This window comes from Chionomys nivalis, chromosome 17 (assembly GCF_950005125.1).
Source record: "Chionomys nivalis chromosome 17, mChiNiv1.1, whole genome shotgun sequence".
Lineage (NCBI taxonomy): Eukaryota > Metazoa > Chordata > Mammalia > Rodentia > Cricetidae > Chionomys > Chionomys nivalis.
Genome location: NC_080102.1, coordinates 57,815,510 through 57,833,774, shown reverse-complemented (window position 1 = coordinate 57,833,774; position 18,265 = coordinate 57,815,510). Strand labels below are relative to the sequence as shown.

General features: G+C 42.6%; 1 protein-coding gene across 3 annotated transcripts in view; it reads right to left on the bottom strand.

Moving 5' to 3' along the window:
* Tfcp2 (transcription factor CP2) overlaps window positions 1-18,265 on the bottom strand; it is a 43,676-nt gene that overhangs the window by 8,343 nt on the left and 17,068 nt on the right. For all 3 annotated transcript variants that reach the window (XM_057791869.1, XM_057791870.1, XM_057791871.1), the window contains 10 exons: window positions 16,529-16,634; window positions 15,166-15,272; window positions 13,330-13,482; window positions 11,926-12,036; window positions 11,526-11,614; window positions 7,576-7,624; window positions 6,851-6,944; window positions 5,813-5,903; window positions 2,086-2,201; window positions 1,010-1,152 (listed from right to left, as the gene is read on the bottom strand). In XM_057791869.1, coding sequence (XP_057647852.1) covers window positions 1,010-1,152; window positions 2,086-2,201; window positions 5,813-5,903; window positions 6,851-6,944; window positions 7,576-7,624; window positions 11,526-11,614; window positions 11,926-12,036; window positions 13,330-13,482; window positions 15,166-15,272; window positions 16,529-16,634 — 1,059 coding nt within the window. The remainder of the gene's footprint in view (window positions 1-1,009; window positions 1,153-2,085; window positions 2,202-5,812; window positions 5,904-6,850; window positions 6,945-7,575; window positions 7,625-11,525; window positions 11,615-11,925; window positions 12,037-13,329; window positions 13,483-15,165; window positions 15,273-16,528; window positions 16,635-18,265) is intronic.

Sequence of the window (18,265 nt, the reverse complement as noted above, 5' to 3'; positions counted from 1 at the left end):
ACTGAGCCATCTCCCTAACCTAATTTTAAAATGGGGTGTGTGTGTGTGTCTAGGAATGACATTTTTTACTCAAGTGATAAAACTTATAATTGTTGAAACTTTTTAAAGTTGACTTAAAAATGTGCAAAGCATAGTTTTTTGTGTGTGTGTATGCGCACGCGCGCCAGCATGCACGTATGCATGTGTATGAGGTATATATGTATGTATGGTGTATATATGAGATATATGCGCACGTGTATGACTATATAATGACACACAGAGGCCAAACTCCAATATCGCTGCCCACCTCGTTTTCCTAAGGGAATCTCACAGAACCTGGAGCTCACTCCTCCATCTAGTCCCATCAGCCAGGCTGGCAGAGCCTAGGCTCCAGTGAGCCTCCTCTGCTAGGGTTATAGGCACATGGAGGATGAGCACAGCTATCTTTAAAAAAAAAAGTAAAACCAAAACCAAAACATGGTGCTGGGATCTGAACTCTTATCCTCACACTTGTGCAGCAAGTACTTATAACTGCTGAGCCACCTCTCCCTCACCAGACTTTGGTTTTGTCTTTTTTTGAGGAGGGAGGGGGAGTCACCATCTCATGTATGGTATGCCAGGTGGGCCTTGAACTTACTACATAGAGATGAACTTGTATACATGATTTTCTTGCCTCTACTTCTCTTTGTGCTGGGGCTACAGGGGTGCATCACCACCCCCAACTTTATATATAATTTTTTAAAAATTAAGAGGTAAACAAACAACAAAATCTAAGGCAGACACAATGGTTCATGCCAATAGTCCCAGAAACCAAGGATGCTGAGGCAAGAGGATCATGTGAACCCAGAAGTTCAGGATCTATGGGGCCAAAATTGCAAGACCATGTCTGTTAAAATTTTTAAAAGAATTAAAATTAAAAAGCTAAACCTTTCAGTAGAAAACAGAGTCCAACCCTGGCAGAGTACTCTTGGTCTTGGTGCCGTCACAAACTAGGGTACGGTAGGTAATTCAACAGGACTGAGAAACTGACCTCATCACTGATGAGCACATGGATTCCTGTTGGCCCTTGCTTGTAAATCTGGCTGATCTGGCAAGGAGAAATACTGAAAAGTTGAGCAATTTTTTCTGTTAATTCAACAGCTGTCAGTTCTTCTAGATAGATAGCATGGTACACTGCAAAAGAAAGCACAGCAGTCAGTGGGAAGGCCGTCTGCACCTGCAGGTAACTGCTCCTGTAGAGACCCACACATCACACAGCCGGCCTGCAGACCCTGCCTCCGCTGCCCTTTTTCAATGTGAACTAGCAGAAGTTACTCAAAAATCTAGTCCTTTTCTTTTTCTAAAGACTGGAGCAGAGAAAATCTACAGCACGATGGACATTACTAGTTTTAAGAATTCAAGCATAGCCAGGTGGTGGTGCACAACTTTAATCTCAGTACTCGGGAAGCAGAGGCAGGTGGATCTCTGTGAGTTTGAGGCCTGCCTGGTCTACAGAGTAAATTCCAAGACACCAGGGCCACACAGAAAAACACTGTCTCAAAAAACAAACAAAAAAGCCCAGAGACAGATATTGGGGTTCAAGCTGAAGACCAGAAAAGCAAAGCAGCCAACCACTAGAGGGATCTTTCACCTCTACCAACTCTGCAGACCGAAAGGGTGAGATCCTGTCTCCATGAATCCTCAGACTGCACTGCACTGAGACTGCACTGAACTCGTGCCTCATATTCCTCTCTAGTGCTGGGATCAAAGGCATGACCTCTGTTTCTCTATTAGACTGATTCACTCTCCTGTAGCTCAGGATGGCCCTGAGTTCTGGGATTAAAGGTATGTGCCACCATTCCCTGGCTGTATGGCTGACTAGTGTAGCTAGTTTTGTCCTCTGGTCTTCAGGCAAGTTTTATTTAATAAAATTCAAATAAACTATCACTATATAAGCTATAAACAGTACTGGAATAGCACCTGGCATAGATTATGAGCTCAATAAATGTGGGCAATTGCCATTACTTCCAGAACTCTAATGCTGAGCTGGTCTAAACTCCATTACACCTGCCCATGAGTCATCACTTCTTTCTTCCTATCTGTGCTGGTCTGCCTAGAACAACCTACCGAAGAAAGTACCATTGGAATCTCCATCTTCCTGCTTCTGTTGTGGTGGCTGCTGCTGCTCCCTCAACTGCAATGATTCCTGACAGACATAGATGGTTAGTCGTGGACGCACCATCCTGTGAGGGGAAGAAAAGGACCGTCGGCTTTACACTGCCTTCCCATTGTAAGCACGCCTGCAGGTAGGATTTGAGTCCCTACATCACTGAGCAGAGCAGAGAGGAACTCTGTTAGTGCTATTTGTTTCCTATCTCCCAGCGGTGGGCTTTGCTATTTAAGTTGATTGGTTCCAACAAGAGGCACCATTTAAGCTTCTAAATTCTGCTTTCCCTGGAACTGCAGCTTAGTAGTAGACTGTTGGCCTGGCATGCTTAAGGCCCTGGGCTCTGCTCTCAGCATTGAAAGGGGAAGGGTAGAAGAGGAGCAGTAGGAAGAGAATCCTAATGTTAGCTTAGACCAGGTAATTCGGGCTCCTCATTCTCCCAAGATTTCTTCACTAAACCCTGACTTTGACTATTGTTTCTTTGCATGACAATGTAGCACCTAAAGCCAACGGAGTTTGTGAGTTTTGGAGTTATGGTTAGAAATATTCAAAATGTAAGAGTCACTGTTTTATGTAAGGGTCAGGTTCTAGATATGCTCTTTACTTAAAAATACTAATATATGACGGGCAAGATGGCTCAGTTGGTAAAGGTGCTTGTCACTTGAGTTTAATCCGAGATCCACAGGGTGGAAGCACAGAACTGGTTCCTGCAGTTGTCCTTTGATCTTCATATGACCTTCACATGGGAGGGAAGAGAGAGGGAGAGAGGGAGAGAGGGAGGGAGAAAGAGAGGGAGAGAGGGAGGGAGGGTGGGAGACAGAAGGAGGGAGAGAGAGAGGGAAGAGAAAGAGGGAGAGGGGGAGAGGGGAGAGGGAGGGAGGGAGGGAGGGAGGGAGGGAGGGAGGGAGGGAGGGAGGGAGGGAGAGAGAGAGAAACACTGCACAGTAAAGTAGATGATCTCATCTCCCTAGCGCCTGCCGAGCAGCCTCTCTCCCTCCCACTTACCCTCAGCACTTCTTCATCTGGTCACTTCGTTCTTTTCCATTTCTAAACACTTCTTAGATAACCCCCTTAAAAATAAAGGATCTGTTACTAACTTTTAAATTCTTAATTCTATTACCTATCATATTCATTTTTGTTGTACTAGAGATTGAACCCAGGGCTTTGCACATGTGAGGCAAAGGCTTCTCCACTGAGCTACAGTCCCAGTCTTTGAAAAATCTTTCCTTGGGTCTAATCCTTGAATTTCTGACCACTAGGCCATATCTCCAACTTCATGCTTGAATTTAAAAAGTTTTGTGTGTGTGTGTGTGTGTGCCCACAGAGGCCGGAAGAGGGCTTCGGATCTCCTGGAGCTGGAGTTCCAGGTAATTGTGAACCACCCAATGTGGGTGCTGAGAACCAAACACAGGTTCTCTAGAAGAGCAGGAAACACGCTGAACTCTGAACCATCTCTCTTGCCCTTAATCCTTGAATTTTTATCTCCTTCTGTGGTGGTTTAAAGAAAAATGGCCCCCAAAGGGAGTGGCACTATTAGGTGTGGCCTTGTTAGAGGAAGTGTGTCAGTGTAGGGGTGGGCTTTGAGGTCTCTTGCTCAAGCTTCACTCAGTGTGACACTGAGACCATTTCCTGTTGCCTGCAAGACTCTCAGTTACTACTCCAGCATCATGTCTGCCTGCACACATCATATTCCCTGACATGATGGTGATAATGGACTGAACCTCTCAACTATAAGCCACCCCAAATAAATGTTTTTCCTTTATAAAAGTTGCCATGGTCATGGTGTCTCCTCACAGCAACAGAAACCCTGACTAACACACTTTCCTTTAAGTTTTCCAATACTGCCAGGGTGGCAGGCAGCACACTCCTGTAACTTCAGCATCAGGAGATAAAGGAAGACCAGGAACTCAAAGCTTTATCCTCAGGTACAGACAGAGGTTGAGGCCAACCTGAGCCATGAGACTGTGTCTCAAAAACAAGATTTCCGAGACTACAGTCAGTTCAATGCATTATGTTTGTGAGGTATGGAGATACAAACTCTTAATAATTAATTATTCACTGATTCGATTCTGTTGTCACTGATCTAATTTTCTCCCTATCAATTATTATTACTAAGCCAAACATGATACTACATGCCTGTAATCCCAGCACTTAAGTGGTTAGAGCTGGAAGCTCTGAATCCAAGGCTAACTAGGCTACACAGCAAATTCAAAAAAATAAAAAATAAGAAACATTTAAAAATGAAAAAAAAAATAGGGCCGAGTGGTGGTGGCGCAGGCCTTTAATCCCAGCACTTGGGAGGCAGAGACAGGCGGATCTCTGTGAGTTCAAGGCCAGCCTGGTCTACAAGAGCTAGTTTCAGGACAGGTTCCAAAGCCAAGAGAAACCCTGTCTTGAAGAACAAAGAACAAACAACAACAACAACAACAAAAAACCCAACCAAGCAAACAAAAAAACAAAAAACAATCCCCCCATCTCAAAAAGGATTAAGATGACCCTTTTTTCTTTTGAGACAGGGTCTCACACTACATAGCTGGTCTGGAATTTAATATATACACACATACTCTCCACAGACTGTTCTTTCTAACTACATCAGGGTATTCTATTAGACCACAAACTTGCTTTATTTTGTTTGTTTTGTTGAGGCGTGGTCTCTGATAGTCCAAGGTAACTTGAAGCTGCTACAAAGTCAAGGATGGCCTTGAACTCTTGGTCTTCCTGCCTCACCCTCCTAGGAACTGGAACTATAAGCTGAGCTACGTGCAGTTTGTCTGTGTTCTTTCAAAGCTCTTAGCACTACCTAAAGCAACTACTGCTTTTCTTTATGGGTACATTGTCCACAGTGTACCTCCAGAGCCTGCAACAGTACCTGTCTTCTGATAAAGACACTAACTATTTACTCTGAGAACTGCCTACCATAAGGAGTTATTTGAATCAAATGTAAGAAATGATATTCTACATTTATATTTACTTGGTACATAATGGGATTTTTTTGTTGTTGTTGTTTTTTGTTTTTGGTTTTTCGAGACAGGGTTTCTCTGTGGCTTTGGAGCCTGTCCTGGAACTAGCTCTGTAGACCAGGCTGGTCTCGAACTCACAGAGATCCGCCTGCCTCTGCCTCCCGAGTGCTGGGATTAAAGGCGTGCGCCACCACGCCCGGCCATAATGGGATTTTTTTAATCAAGTTTTTTTTCTTTTAAAAGAAATAAAACATTTCTTTAGCATGCACACATGCTGTGTGCAAGTGTGTCTGTGTGTTTGTAGTGGGGCACATCTCAGAGTATACGTGGAGGGTGAAGGTCAAAGGACAACTTCTGGGAATGAGTACTTCCTCCACCTCCTCCACCTGCCTTCACCTCTTTACCTACTGAAGTCACTGGACCAAGACTAGAATTTTCGAGACAGGGTTTCTCTGTACCTTTGGAGCTGTCCTGGAACTAACTCTTGTAGACCAGAGTAGTCTCGAACTCACAGAGATCTGCCTGCCTTTGCCTCCTGAGTGCTGGGATTAAAGGCGTGTGCACCACCGCCCAGCTAGAACTTGTTTTTGTTTTTTTGTTTTTTTGTTTTTAAGTTTTGACAAGACGTATTTATCTGTGTAGAATATTGTGCAAAATTCCAGAATGTAAATTCATCTGAAATCCAATCTGACTGGTATCTTAACCACTGGCATCTTAGAACACATACCGGCCTTTTAATGCATTAAAAAGTCTGATTCCATCTGCAGGGCCGCAGATTTGGATCACATCATCTCTAGTTAGTTTCAATAAATCTGCCCCTGGAATAAATACGGGACAAAAAGGTTAATAATAAAGGCAAAAATTACTTTCGTAAGTGACTTTTAAAGTGGGCTCTACTTTGAGGACACCTCATCAGCAGTCCATTAGAGTCTTCTGCAGTGGTCAAAGCCCTTGTGACATGGCCTCTGCCTCATCTTCTGTCTTAATCCTCATCCAATTAACTTTTCCACTTAACCCTATGCTTTGACCAGACAGGGTGCTGAACGGGCCGGTTGCTTTTTCTGTTGGAAACACCTTCCACAGTAAGACAGACTCAGACCCGCCCCTCCCAGCGTCACCTCACACACTGCTGCACTAGTACTTAGCCCGAGGCGAACACGCCCCCTAATGGGTGGGGCTTATCCCTACAACCTAGTAGGTTCCATTTGGATTTTTCTTTTACACAGATGATGAAAGAGTACTCTCATCAGTACATCTTATCAACTATATGTTCCTACACAGATGCGCAGAGAGGCCCCTTGATAAGGTATTACACAGAATACACATTTAAAAAGTGCTATATAGAATAAACATTTTATGGTTTAATTGAGTTCAAACTGAAAGCTGCTTATTTTTTTAATTATTTATTTTTGTGTGCATTGGTGTTTTGCCTGCATTTTAAGTCTGGGTAAGGGTGCCTGGCTGGTCCCCTGGAACTACAGTTACAGACAGTGGTGAACTGCCATGTGGGTGCTGGGAATTGAACCCAAGTCCTCTGGAAGAGCAGCCAGGGTTCTTAACTACTGTGCCATCTCTCCAGCCCCGAAGCTGCTTCTTTTTAAGAGTCTCCCAGTACAATTGCAGCCAATTCAAAGTGTTTGATGAAATTCATTTTATCAGAAAAAACAGACTGAGACACCGCTATACACCATGTGGACACCAAAAGGCCCTACGATGCACATGAGTACCCCATGCTGGAGAAGGCAAAAGGAAAAACTAATCTGACCTGAGAAGTTGGTGAAGAGCCTGGTAAATGTGGAAAACCGGTTTCGATGCAACCACTGTTGGGCTTCCTGAGGCGTGGTTGTTGGCAAGAGGTTCTGAAAGAGAATGCATTCTTTTGTATCTGAATAGTTCACTTGATACCTCATTAGATAAAAAAAAAAATCAATCATTCTGCACCCTACAACCACACAGGTAGTGTCTGGAAACTGTTTCTATCACACAGGGTCTTCTCTAACCATGACAGAGATATTTCACTATCAAACTATAAGATCTTCACAGTCAAGGGATCCTGTAGTGGCAGCTACATGGGAAATCCCATGAGCCTACAGCTCACACTAGACCAGCCTGGGCAAAACAATGAGATCCATAAAAAGAGAAGGAAAAGCAGCCAGCTGGGGCAATGTACACCTGTAATCCCAGCACTTGCAAGGCTGAGGCAGGATGACCACTATGCATTCTAAGCCAGTCCAGGCTGCATAGTGAGTCCAAGGACAGCCTGTGATGTACATGAAAGTCTGGCTAAGAACAAGCAAACAAACACAACAGCTTTCAAGGTCCTGCTTGCATTTATTTTGTTTCCGGTACCTAGGATAATTTCCAGTTGGCTGAAATTCGATAAGCGTGGGTGAGTAACAGTCTCTAGCCGGCTAGCCCACTGGCATCTGGCAAACACAGTCACCACAACAGCACTGCACATTACGATAACTGACATTGCTTTAGACTTACGTCAGTGACTGGAGGAGGTGGCTCTGGCTGGTGGTTTGGTGAGCCATTTCTAAGGAGAGACATTGAAATGAAAGGATGAGTCCATGGTACACTCTGTAGATTACCATGCTTCCGTGTCATGGTGACTCTTAAGTTGAGAGCTAAAAGGATCTCTACTTTATCTGAAAACATTCTCTAACCCAGTGCTTCAGCTGTGTGCTGATTAACTCAGAAATTTCAGGGAAAGGGAGAAACTACGTCATTGAAACATTTTTTTTTATAACTGTGGAAACTAGGAAAAACATCAAAATTTCAGTAAATAGAAACTGAGAGATTAAATTATGGCATAATAAATATCTGCAAGGGGCTAGAGATACAGTCAGCAGTAAAGCATCTCCTAGGCTGCATAAGCTCTGAGCTCCACAAAGGGAAAAACACTGGCTATAAAAGTCCTAGTGCTTCACTGCTATAATTATGCATCACTATATTCACCCTATCAGCAGCCACACACACGACACAGAAGAATCAGAAGAAACTGTATGCTATGACCATACATGGGGCTGGGCAGGTTGACCTGTGCCTTAAATCTCTGCACTCAGGAGACAGAGGCGGTGGATCTCTGAGTTCAAGGAAAGCCTAATCTACATAGCCAGTTCCAGGTCAGCCAAGGCTAAGTGAGACCCTGCTCAAAAAATCTAAAGACAAACAAACAAAAGCAACAACAACATAGTAACTATTTTGCTGTCCTGGGGGTTGAAGCCAGTTCCTTCTTTGCATGTGCTAGTAATTGCTATCCCATCGCACTACTGTGGTTCTTCAAAACAATTATTTTTCTGAGCTACCATGTGGGTGCTAAGAACTGAACTGGGTCCTTTCAGAAAAACAGCCAGTGCTCTGAACTGCTGAGTCATCTCCCTAGCCCCTATTTGTTAGTTTTAAATGTTGGTTAATTATTGTTGCTGTATGTATATGCTGCTGGGTGGTGCAGGTGCGAGGACAGTCCTGTGGAGTCGGTTCTCCTTCATCTTTACATGGGTTCTGAGGATCAAGGACTGCTGGGCTTGAGAGGCAAGAACTGTTCGCTCAGGGCTATCTTGCTGGTCCAATTCATTTTTAGATCTACTTATTTACTCACCTGCCCGCCTGCCCGCCCATCCATCCATCCGTGAGAGTGAGTGCGTGTCTGTAAGAGTATACCCAAAGATCTGTGTCAGTGTGTATACCTAATAATCTACCTACCTACCTATCCATCCATCTGTGAGAGTGTGTGTGTCTGTGAAAGTATACGCAAAGATCTGTGTCAGTATGTATATCTAATTATCTACCTACTTACTTATCCAATTATCTACCTACTTATCCATCCATCCATCCATCCATCCATCCATCCATCCATCCATCCATCCATCCATCCGTGAGTGTGTGTGAGTGTACATGTGTGTGTGTCTGTGAGAGTATATTCAAAGATCTGTGTCGTGTGTATACCTAATTATCTACCTACCCAACCAGCCATCCATCCATCTGTGAGTGTGTATGGGTGTGTTTGTGAGAGTATATTTAAAGATCCATGTCAGTGTGTATACCTAATTATCTACCCACCCATCCATCCATCCATCCATCCATCCATCCATCCATCCATCCATGCATCCATCCATGCATCCATCCATGCATCCATCCATGCATCCATGCATCTATCCACCTGTGAGTGTGTGTATGTGTGTCTGTGAAAGTATACTCACAGATCCGTGTCAGTGCATATACATAAATATGGAAGCCAGAAGAGAGCGCTGGTGAAGCTAAATTATAGGAGTTTGTGAGATGTCTAGCTGATCTCATGGGTGTAGGTTCTAAACTCTGGTTCTCACGACTGAGAAGCAAGCACTCTCACCTACTGAACCATATCTCTGGCTCGCCAATCCATTATGGTTAAAGTTGATTCAAAATTAGTGCTAATTCGTCATTCAACATTTATCTTCACAGTTTGTTTCTCTTATAGTTTCTTTTGTTTAATATTTATTTTCTTTATGAGAGAAAAAGTTGAGGAGAAAAAAAATGTAAAATTCAACCCTTTAACTGCAGGTATTTTAAACTGTCTCCAAATGGACAGCATCATGCCCTAAAGGATAATAATAAAAATCCCTTTCTTTCAAGAGCTCCTCTTGTCAAGATGTAGTGCACACATGTAGTCAGCTACCTGAGAGGCTGAGACAGGAGGATGGTTGGCTCCAGGAGTTCAAGGCCAGCTTATAAACACAGCAAAGATCACCGTATACAAACAAACAGATAGACAAAAAAATGAAACATAGTGTAGCAATGGCAGCTCATGCCTATAACCCCAAGATTAGGGAGTCTGGCAGCAGGACTGCTGTGAACTTAGGGCTAGTCTGGCTATATAATGATTCAAGGCCAGTCTGAAATAGTATACAGCAAGACCCTGTCTTAAACAAACCAATCCCCCTTTCTTCTTCATTTCTGTTATAGTTATTCAAACTCAGTAATGACATCGGGGCTTTAGACAGATGTATTCCTTTTTTAACTAATACCAAAAAGAGTAACTGTTATATTCAAATATTTAAGCTACTTTTTAAATCTTTTAAGAAGTAGGTTAAATACAGTATAAACAAATCTAAATCCAAACTGAAACATCACAGCCCAACAGTTTGTTCCTTTTTTTTTAATATGCTTGTGGTTGTTGTTGTTTCCTTCTTCTATATGCTTCTTAATTGTGATACTGAAGATCAAACCCCAGGCCTAATGCATGTCAGCCAAATGCCCTGCTATTGAGTAACCTCAGGCCTCATGACGATTCTTTTTTTTTTTTTTTTGGTTTTTCGAGACAGGGTTTCTCTGTGGCTTTGGAGCCTGTCCTGGAACTAGCTCTGTAGATCAGGCTGGTCTCGAACTCACAGAGATCCGCCTGCCTCTGCCTCCCGAGTGCTGGGATTAAAGGCGTGCGCCACCATCACCCGGCCTCATGACGATTCTTAAAACAAGAAAAAAAATGTCTATACAACTGTGCTTCTAATTCCCAGGTCCACTCTCTGGGGCAAGTCTGAAAAGGAAAGGGAACAAACACAAAGCAAACAAAATAAGGTTCATCAAAAAAACAAAACTAAAATCTCCCATAGAAGAAGTCACTTGACACTATCTGATACTACCTGACACTGACACCATGTGATGTCACCTGACACCATGTGATGCTGCCTGACACCCTCTGATACTACCTGACACCCTCTGATGTTAACTGACACCCTCTGATACTACCTGACACTGACACCATGTGATGTCACCTGACACCCTCTGATGTTAACTGACACCCCTCTGATGGTACCTGACACTGACACCATGTGATGCTGCCTGACACCATGTGATGTCACCTGACACCCTCTGATGTTAACTGACACCGTTTGATGTTAACTGACACCCTCTGATGGTACCTGACACTGTCTGATGGTACATGACACCCTCTGATGCTACCTGGCACCATCTGATATTACCCGACACTGTCTGATGTGACCTGATACCCTCTGATGTTACCTGACACTGACTGATGTTACCTTACACCGTCTGATGCTACCTGACACCTTCTGGTGTTACCTGACACCTTCTGATGTGACCTGACACCCTCTGATGTGACCTGACACTGACTGATGCTACCTGACACCATTTGATGTTACCTGACATCTTCTGATGTTACCTGACTGACTGATGTTACCTGACATCTTCTGATGTTACCTGACTGACTGATGTTACCTGACATCTTCTGATGTTACCTGACACCATCTGAGGGGAAAAGTTCTTAGATAAAACTCCATCTCTTTTCAGGAGAGTCCAAACCTTAACCAGTACAAAAATTGGTCAAAGAATGACCAAATGGAAGCACTTATTAATTTAGAAAGAACTTGATGATGGAAATGTAATAAAAGAATACATATTTAATTCAAATATAACCCAAATGTATTTCTTAGACTTACCCTTCCCCAAGAGAGAAACTGCTATGGGAACTGTTGAAGCCAGGTGATGGGGAATTGTTGACATAGGTGATCTCAGGCCATGGGGAACACTGAACAAAGGAGAATGTGGGAAACAAGAAAGGATGCTGTCAGTCAGTGCTCCCCTAAACACTCTCACTTCACTAGCACACCATCAGTCAAGAAAATATGTGCAGGACCAAGTTTAGACTAGGCTGGAAAGGAATATATACATATATATGCTTTTTAATTTATTTTTTCTTTTCTGAATGACACAAGAATGGAGATGCAGCTCGGTAATAGAGAGCTTGCCTAACATACACAAGGCCCTAGGTCTGATCCCAGGCCCACAGAATGAATGAATGAATGAGAGTAAAAATTATGAACTGAAAAGTCCTTTTACCTCTGTGAGTATGGTTGTTTCATAGGAAGGTTGATATTTCTCTTTTTCATGGGGTGTTCGTTTCTCCATTTTCTCTCTATCAGTTTTTTGTTTTCTGTCTGCACCTTTAGGCTGAAATGAGAAATAAGTTGCTTTAAATTCAAATAATCACACTTTGACCCAGAAATCATACTTTAAAACTCTTAAATACTCACAAATAAAACAAATGTGTGAGCACAGTATTGTGAAGACTCTGTGCATCACCCTCACCGTCTGAAAATAGGATATTTAAATGTTTGATGCAGTTGGAAAATTTGATAGAAAGACCACTAAAATACATAGCTAACTGAAAAAAACATAAAGTCTCAAAACCACACACATAGTATACTCCCACTTACGTTTCAAAGATGAGAAAATATGTGTACCTATGCATACACGTTCATTAAAGAACAGAAGGGACCGGACATGTGTAACAAATTGTGACAATGGTAACCTCTGGAGAGAGGTTACAGGCTCGGGAAGAGTTAAGTGAGGGAGATTACAGTGCAGTGTCCCATGTATTTTAGATCACCGACTCACTGCCGCCCTTCCCTCCCTCCCAGCTTCCTTCTTGATTTTTTGAGAAAGAAACTTGCTATATCGTACTCCTAGTTCACCTGACCTTGATATGTAGCCCAGGTTGGTACTGATTATAGCAATCTTGACTCGGGCTTGCAAGGGCTAAGACTATAGATGTGAGCCACTACACTTGGCCTGAATTTCTTGCAATGAGAATATATTTATTCATATGATAAAAACAAAGCAGGGAATGGTGGTACACACCTATAGTCCCAGTACTTAGAGGCAGAAACTAAAGTATCGGGAGTTCAAGGACATCCTTAGCTACTTAGCAAATCTGAGGTCACTGTAGGCTACCTTAAAACATATTTTTGCCTCATGACTGACTCAAAACAACAAAAATAATAAATAGCAGAAACACAAACTATTCATGTACCTAAATCAATCAACTCTGGATGATTTCCAAGATACAGAAAAGCTTACAAGTCAACAGGCTTTAATGAGAACCCAGCTTTGCCTGCAGCCTGCTTTACAAGTTCTTGTTTCCCACCCCCACCCCATGTAAACAACCTTAAGTGGTATTTCAGAGCTTGTCTTAGCATCTAGCTCAGACAGTTTGTAGTTCTGAAAACAGGCAAGTTGACTCATTATCTTGGCACGTCATGTTAAAATGGAATGATAAAGAAAAAGGCTTTAGCTGGGCATGGCGGCACATACCTTTAATCTCAGCAGAAGTAGGCAGATCTCTGAGTTCGAGAACAACCTGATCTACAGAGTGAGTTCCAGAACAGCCAGGGCTACACAGAGAAACCCTGTCTCAACACCCCACCCCAAAGAGGTTTAAGGCCAGTGCATGGTTCAGGATACCTTGAAGACTTTGATCTGGCAGCTGGCTGAATGCAAGTGCTCAGTGTATTCCCCATTCTCATTTTCCTTGAAGGTATCAATTTGTACTCGGAATGGCACCCCCTTCTCTCCACCATGCTTCCTCATAGTGAACTCTGTGCTGATGCAGTGCACCTGGAAGGAAGTGACACCATGGCTCCAGTGCCACTAGCCAAACCACCAGCCACACTCTGGAGCAACTAACAGAGGCAAAACTTTTAATAGACATTTATCAATATATACTAAGTTCTTTCCACTTCTTACAGTCTAATGGAGGAAATTAGAAACATATTAGTAATTTACAAATGTAAGCAAGGAAATTTACAGACCTAATGCCATCAAAGACCCTGTCTCAAAGAAACTAAACAACAAGAAAGGCTGCTGGAGGAACTTAATGTATTAATTCCTCTGAGAACACTGAGCTACCAAAACGTTAGTGAACTTTCATCTAGATTTAAAAAGGAGGCACAATCAGGCTTGGAAAACAGTAAATACGAAAGCTCAGACGGAATAGGGAAGATCTGGTTGGCTCCTGCTGACCACTCACTGGCTTGGCTCGGTTGCTTACTCACTATAGGCCTCAGAGTCTATTTTGGGGCTACACAGATGGTTCAGCTGTTAAGAACACACACTATTCTTACAGAGGACCCAAGTTCAGTTCCAACATCCACATCACGTGGCTCACAACTGCCTATAACTCCAGCTCTAGTGAGATCAAATGCCTCTGGCCTCTGTAAGCAAGGAAATTTACAAACCTAATGCCATCAAAGACCCTGTCTCAAAAAAACCCAAACCCTTTGTGGGCACCTGCACTCATGCACAAATTCATACTCTAACACACATAAACATAATATAAAAATAATAAAGAATATTTTTAAATATAAAATTATAAAATAAATATTTCAAAGACTCTCCTTATTCTAAAGAACTATTATTCAAAGTCTTAATGTTTACAAAGTAGTAACATAGTGATAACCTTAATGGTAAGTATTCAATGAACTACTGATTGAAATTATTACAAATAAACAAATTCTGAGGAATTAATCCAAAAGACATAACCACATATGCAAATCAAACTTTAAGTATATATGTGTTCAAAATAACTATAGATAACAATAAAAAAAATCGAACAATTTACCAGTTACATAATTGTCATGTAAATTACCTACAATCAATGAATGGTATATTATATAGACAACAACAAACATTCTAATTGCGTAAAATCAGAAGAGCAATTAAAAGACTCTTCATATTGAGATGCCTGAATCTGATAGGCTAGAACCCTGAAAAATAGGGGTACAAGTCAGTGAAAGAATGTGTGGTTAGCATGCAGAAGGCTGCAGGTTAAATCCCCAGGATGTGTAGTACACATGCATGCACACAACTCATGTGCAAACAAGAATCTTTTGTTTTGAGATGGGAGTCTTTCTATGTAGTTCTGGCTGTCCTGGATCTCGATATGTAGACCAGGCCAGTCTCAAATTCATAGAGATCTGCCAGTGTCAGAATTAAAGCATGCACCACCATGTCCACCTATAGTGTTGCTAGTTTATTGTTTGAGATATCAGCTCACTGCCTTGAACTCACTATGCAACTTTGATCTTCCTACCTCTACTACCCAAGTGCTAAGATCAGAGGTGTGTATCACCACACCAGATTTATGGGGTGCAGGGGATCAAATCTAGGGCCTCATGTATGCTAAGCAAGCACTCTACCAATTGAGCTACATTTCCAGGCCTGGTATGTTTTAGTCTTTAAAAATACAAACTGGTAGAATAGGTGCTCTTTGAAGCTGTGATAGCAACTGCAATGCCTTACCTGAATAAACACAGACGTCCTCTTCGCAGGATCCCACAGGAACTCCACTGTATTTAGTTGGGTAGGATTGGCCCTGGGATCAATTATACCCACAGACATTGGAATATCTGAGAAATATAACAGGATCATTGAACAATTCTGAGGACTCCCTGTTTTTGTTTTAAATATGGGGGGGTCTTGATTCACTGCCTAGGCTCAAGCAATTCTCCTGCCTCAGTCACTTGAGAAGCTGGGACTGTAAGAATGTGTCACCATGGCCATCCATGCCTTCCGTGGTTTGAAGTAAGAGAGCAACTGACTGTGATGGATTAAGTCTATCTACTAGCTCTAATATGAAAATTAGGAAACTTTTTGAGACTCAATCATCCTGCTTCTACCTCCTGAGAACTGGGTACAGAACTTATAAATATTGTCAAATATAGAGAATATTTGAATGCTACTCGTAAAAAGCATTGCAGGCATTTCTGGGGAAAAAAAGATTAAAAATAGAACTAGAATATGGTCCAACACACCCACTTCTTAGTAATGAAACAGAAGCCTTGAGTGTAGTGGCTATTATTAGCAGTCTGCTCTCAAGACAGTCAGGAGGGTCGTCATGAGTTCAAGGCCAGCCTGGGTTACAGGCTACAGAGTGACATCTTGCTTCAGAAAAAGAAGAAACCAAAGCAGAGGCTCAGACAAATATTATTATGTCCATGTGCACAGGAATGTTATTCAAAAGAGCCCAACAGTAAAAGCTGTCCGTGTCCCTCACAGGTAAGGGGTAAACAGAATGTAGTGGACACTGGATTACTCTTCTGCCTTGAAAAGAAAAGAAATTCTGACACACGCTGCAACATGGCTGAATCTTGAAAGGCTGATGCCAACTCACAGAAGCCAGTCACAAAGGACAAATACTGCATGAGGTGCCTGAAGCAGACAATGACAGGGCAGGAGAGTGACTGACAGGCTGGGAATAAACAGAATGAAGAGCTATTTATGTGGAGAACAGATTTCAGTCTTGCAAGACAAAAAAAGTTCTGCAAATGGACAATAGTGATAATTAACAAAGTAAATGCACTTAATATTATTTAATGTTCTAAAATGGAAAAAAATAAGTTTTATATTATATATGAATACATATTTTATATTACCACAGTTCAAAACAAATGCACTTTGAAACAATAGACAAACTGCTTTGGAACTTGATGTCCATGTCTTACTCAATCCTGATGCCAACTTCACAAGTGAAGCAGTAAGCCACTGCAGGGTCCCTGCTAACTAGCCCTGAAGCACTCCATTAGGACTCAATGGGGAAGCCTAATAGGGAATCAGATCTAGACCCAAGCAGATGTTCTCCAAGCAGCAGCTTCTCTTGACTCACCTATGTCGAGAATCCTGTCTCCAGGCCGGTTCCACCTCCAGCCTTCCAGCTGCTGGTGCTCGGTGTACTGCAGACGCCTGTCGTGGAACACTACCCGAAATATGCTCTAAAAGAAGGACAATGTCAGTCCACAGGAGTCTAGAAAACCAGTCCAGACAAAAGAAAACTAGCGGAGTTAATGCTAGCTGGCTAGACACAATCTAGCGTTTCCTGTGCCTTTCTGAAGACGCCCAAGCTGTCCGTGTGCGTCTTAGACACTCTCACATACGACCTCTGTGTTTGCTTCAGGTGAGGATTAGAAGCCACATAGCCCAGACTGGCATCAGATTTTCCATTTTAAGCCATAAACATGGATGTTTATCTGTATGTGTGCATGGGTGGGTATATAAGTGTGCATCTGGGGATGTACCACAGTACTCATGTGTAGCAGACAAAATGAGGGAGGGAGTTTCTTCTCTCCTTCCACCAGGTAAGTCCTGGGAATCAAACTCAGGGTGGCATGTCTGGCAGCAAGTACTTTTATATAGTAAGCCATGTCTCTAGCCCTAGCACCAGACTCTTGATCCTCCTTCCTCAGCCTCCCAAATGCTGGGATCATACATCATCTTTACAGTTAACTGAGAATACACTCTTAAGAAGATGAGAGGGTCTCACTGTGACACAGCCCAGTATAGGCCTGGACTCCTAGTCCTCCAATTTCTATACCACCAGAACCATTACGTGAAGTACTTTTTCTTTTTGTAATGCTTATTACATTTCCCTCTTTCTTTCCTTATGGGGGGTGTGTGTGCACACCACAGATTCCTTACACCACATAGGTGCCAAGGACAGAATTCAAGTATTCCACCCTTGGCAGCAAGCATTTTCATCTGTTGAGCCATCGTGCTAGCCTTATGAAGCATTTCTATCACATCACGTAATCCAGCCTAAGCCTCCAGGTAGGTCTGAAACACAATCTAGGACCCACTCGCCAATCCTCCATACAGCCTATGAACACTGCGGGTCGATAGGCCACTCCCGGCTATGTTCCTTATACTAGCCTCCCTTTGTGGAGGTAGCTGCCAGCCTCCCCACATACTCTTACAGGCGCTGATAAAACTCCTGTACCAAGTGCTGTGAGTTCCCCAAATTCTTACCGTCAGTTGACAAAGGGAACTTTATTCATTAACAGTAGCTCTGGGGTTTTGGTTCTGTTTTAAATTTTTTATTTTATGGACAAAAAGTGTGCAGGTCTCCTTCACTGGGTAGGTAGTCGTGGATGATGCATTCAATTTAGTGGAGTCAATATCCTTTCGTACTTCTGGAAACACTGTGACCCATGTGCTGCCCTAATCTTCAGGTCAGATCACACAGGTCTGAGCAGACAAGTCAAAAGTGAGGACCCTGATACACACAAAATTATCGTTGAAATTAAAATCCTTAAGAAGCTGATTTTACATTGCCCAAAAACAACTCCAGTAGGAATCTCTCCTGAACAAGGACTTGCAATTGCAAGCCTTCAGCAAGTCTGCGGAACCCATGTGAGGTCCAGCAAGATGGCTTAGCAGGTAAGACTGACAACCTTGAATTCAATCCCTGGAACCCACGTGGTAGGAAGAGAAAACTGAGTCCCTCAAGATAGTGTCTGACTTCCACACTCAAATCGTGACATGTGTACACACCTACAGCCACATAGTTAATTAAAACTACATGTGAACAGCAAGGCTTACTGTGATCCCAAAGATCATCAGTTTATCT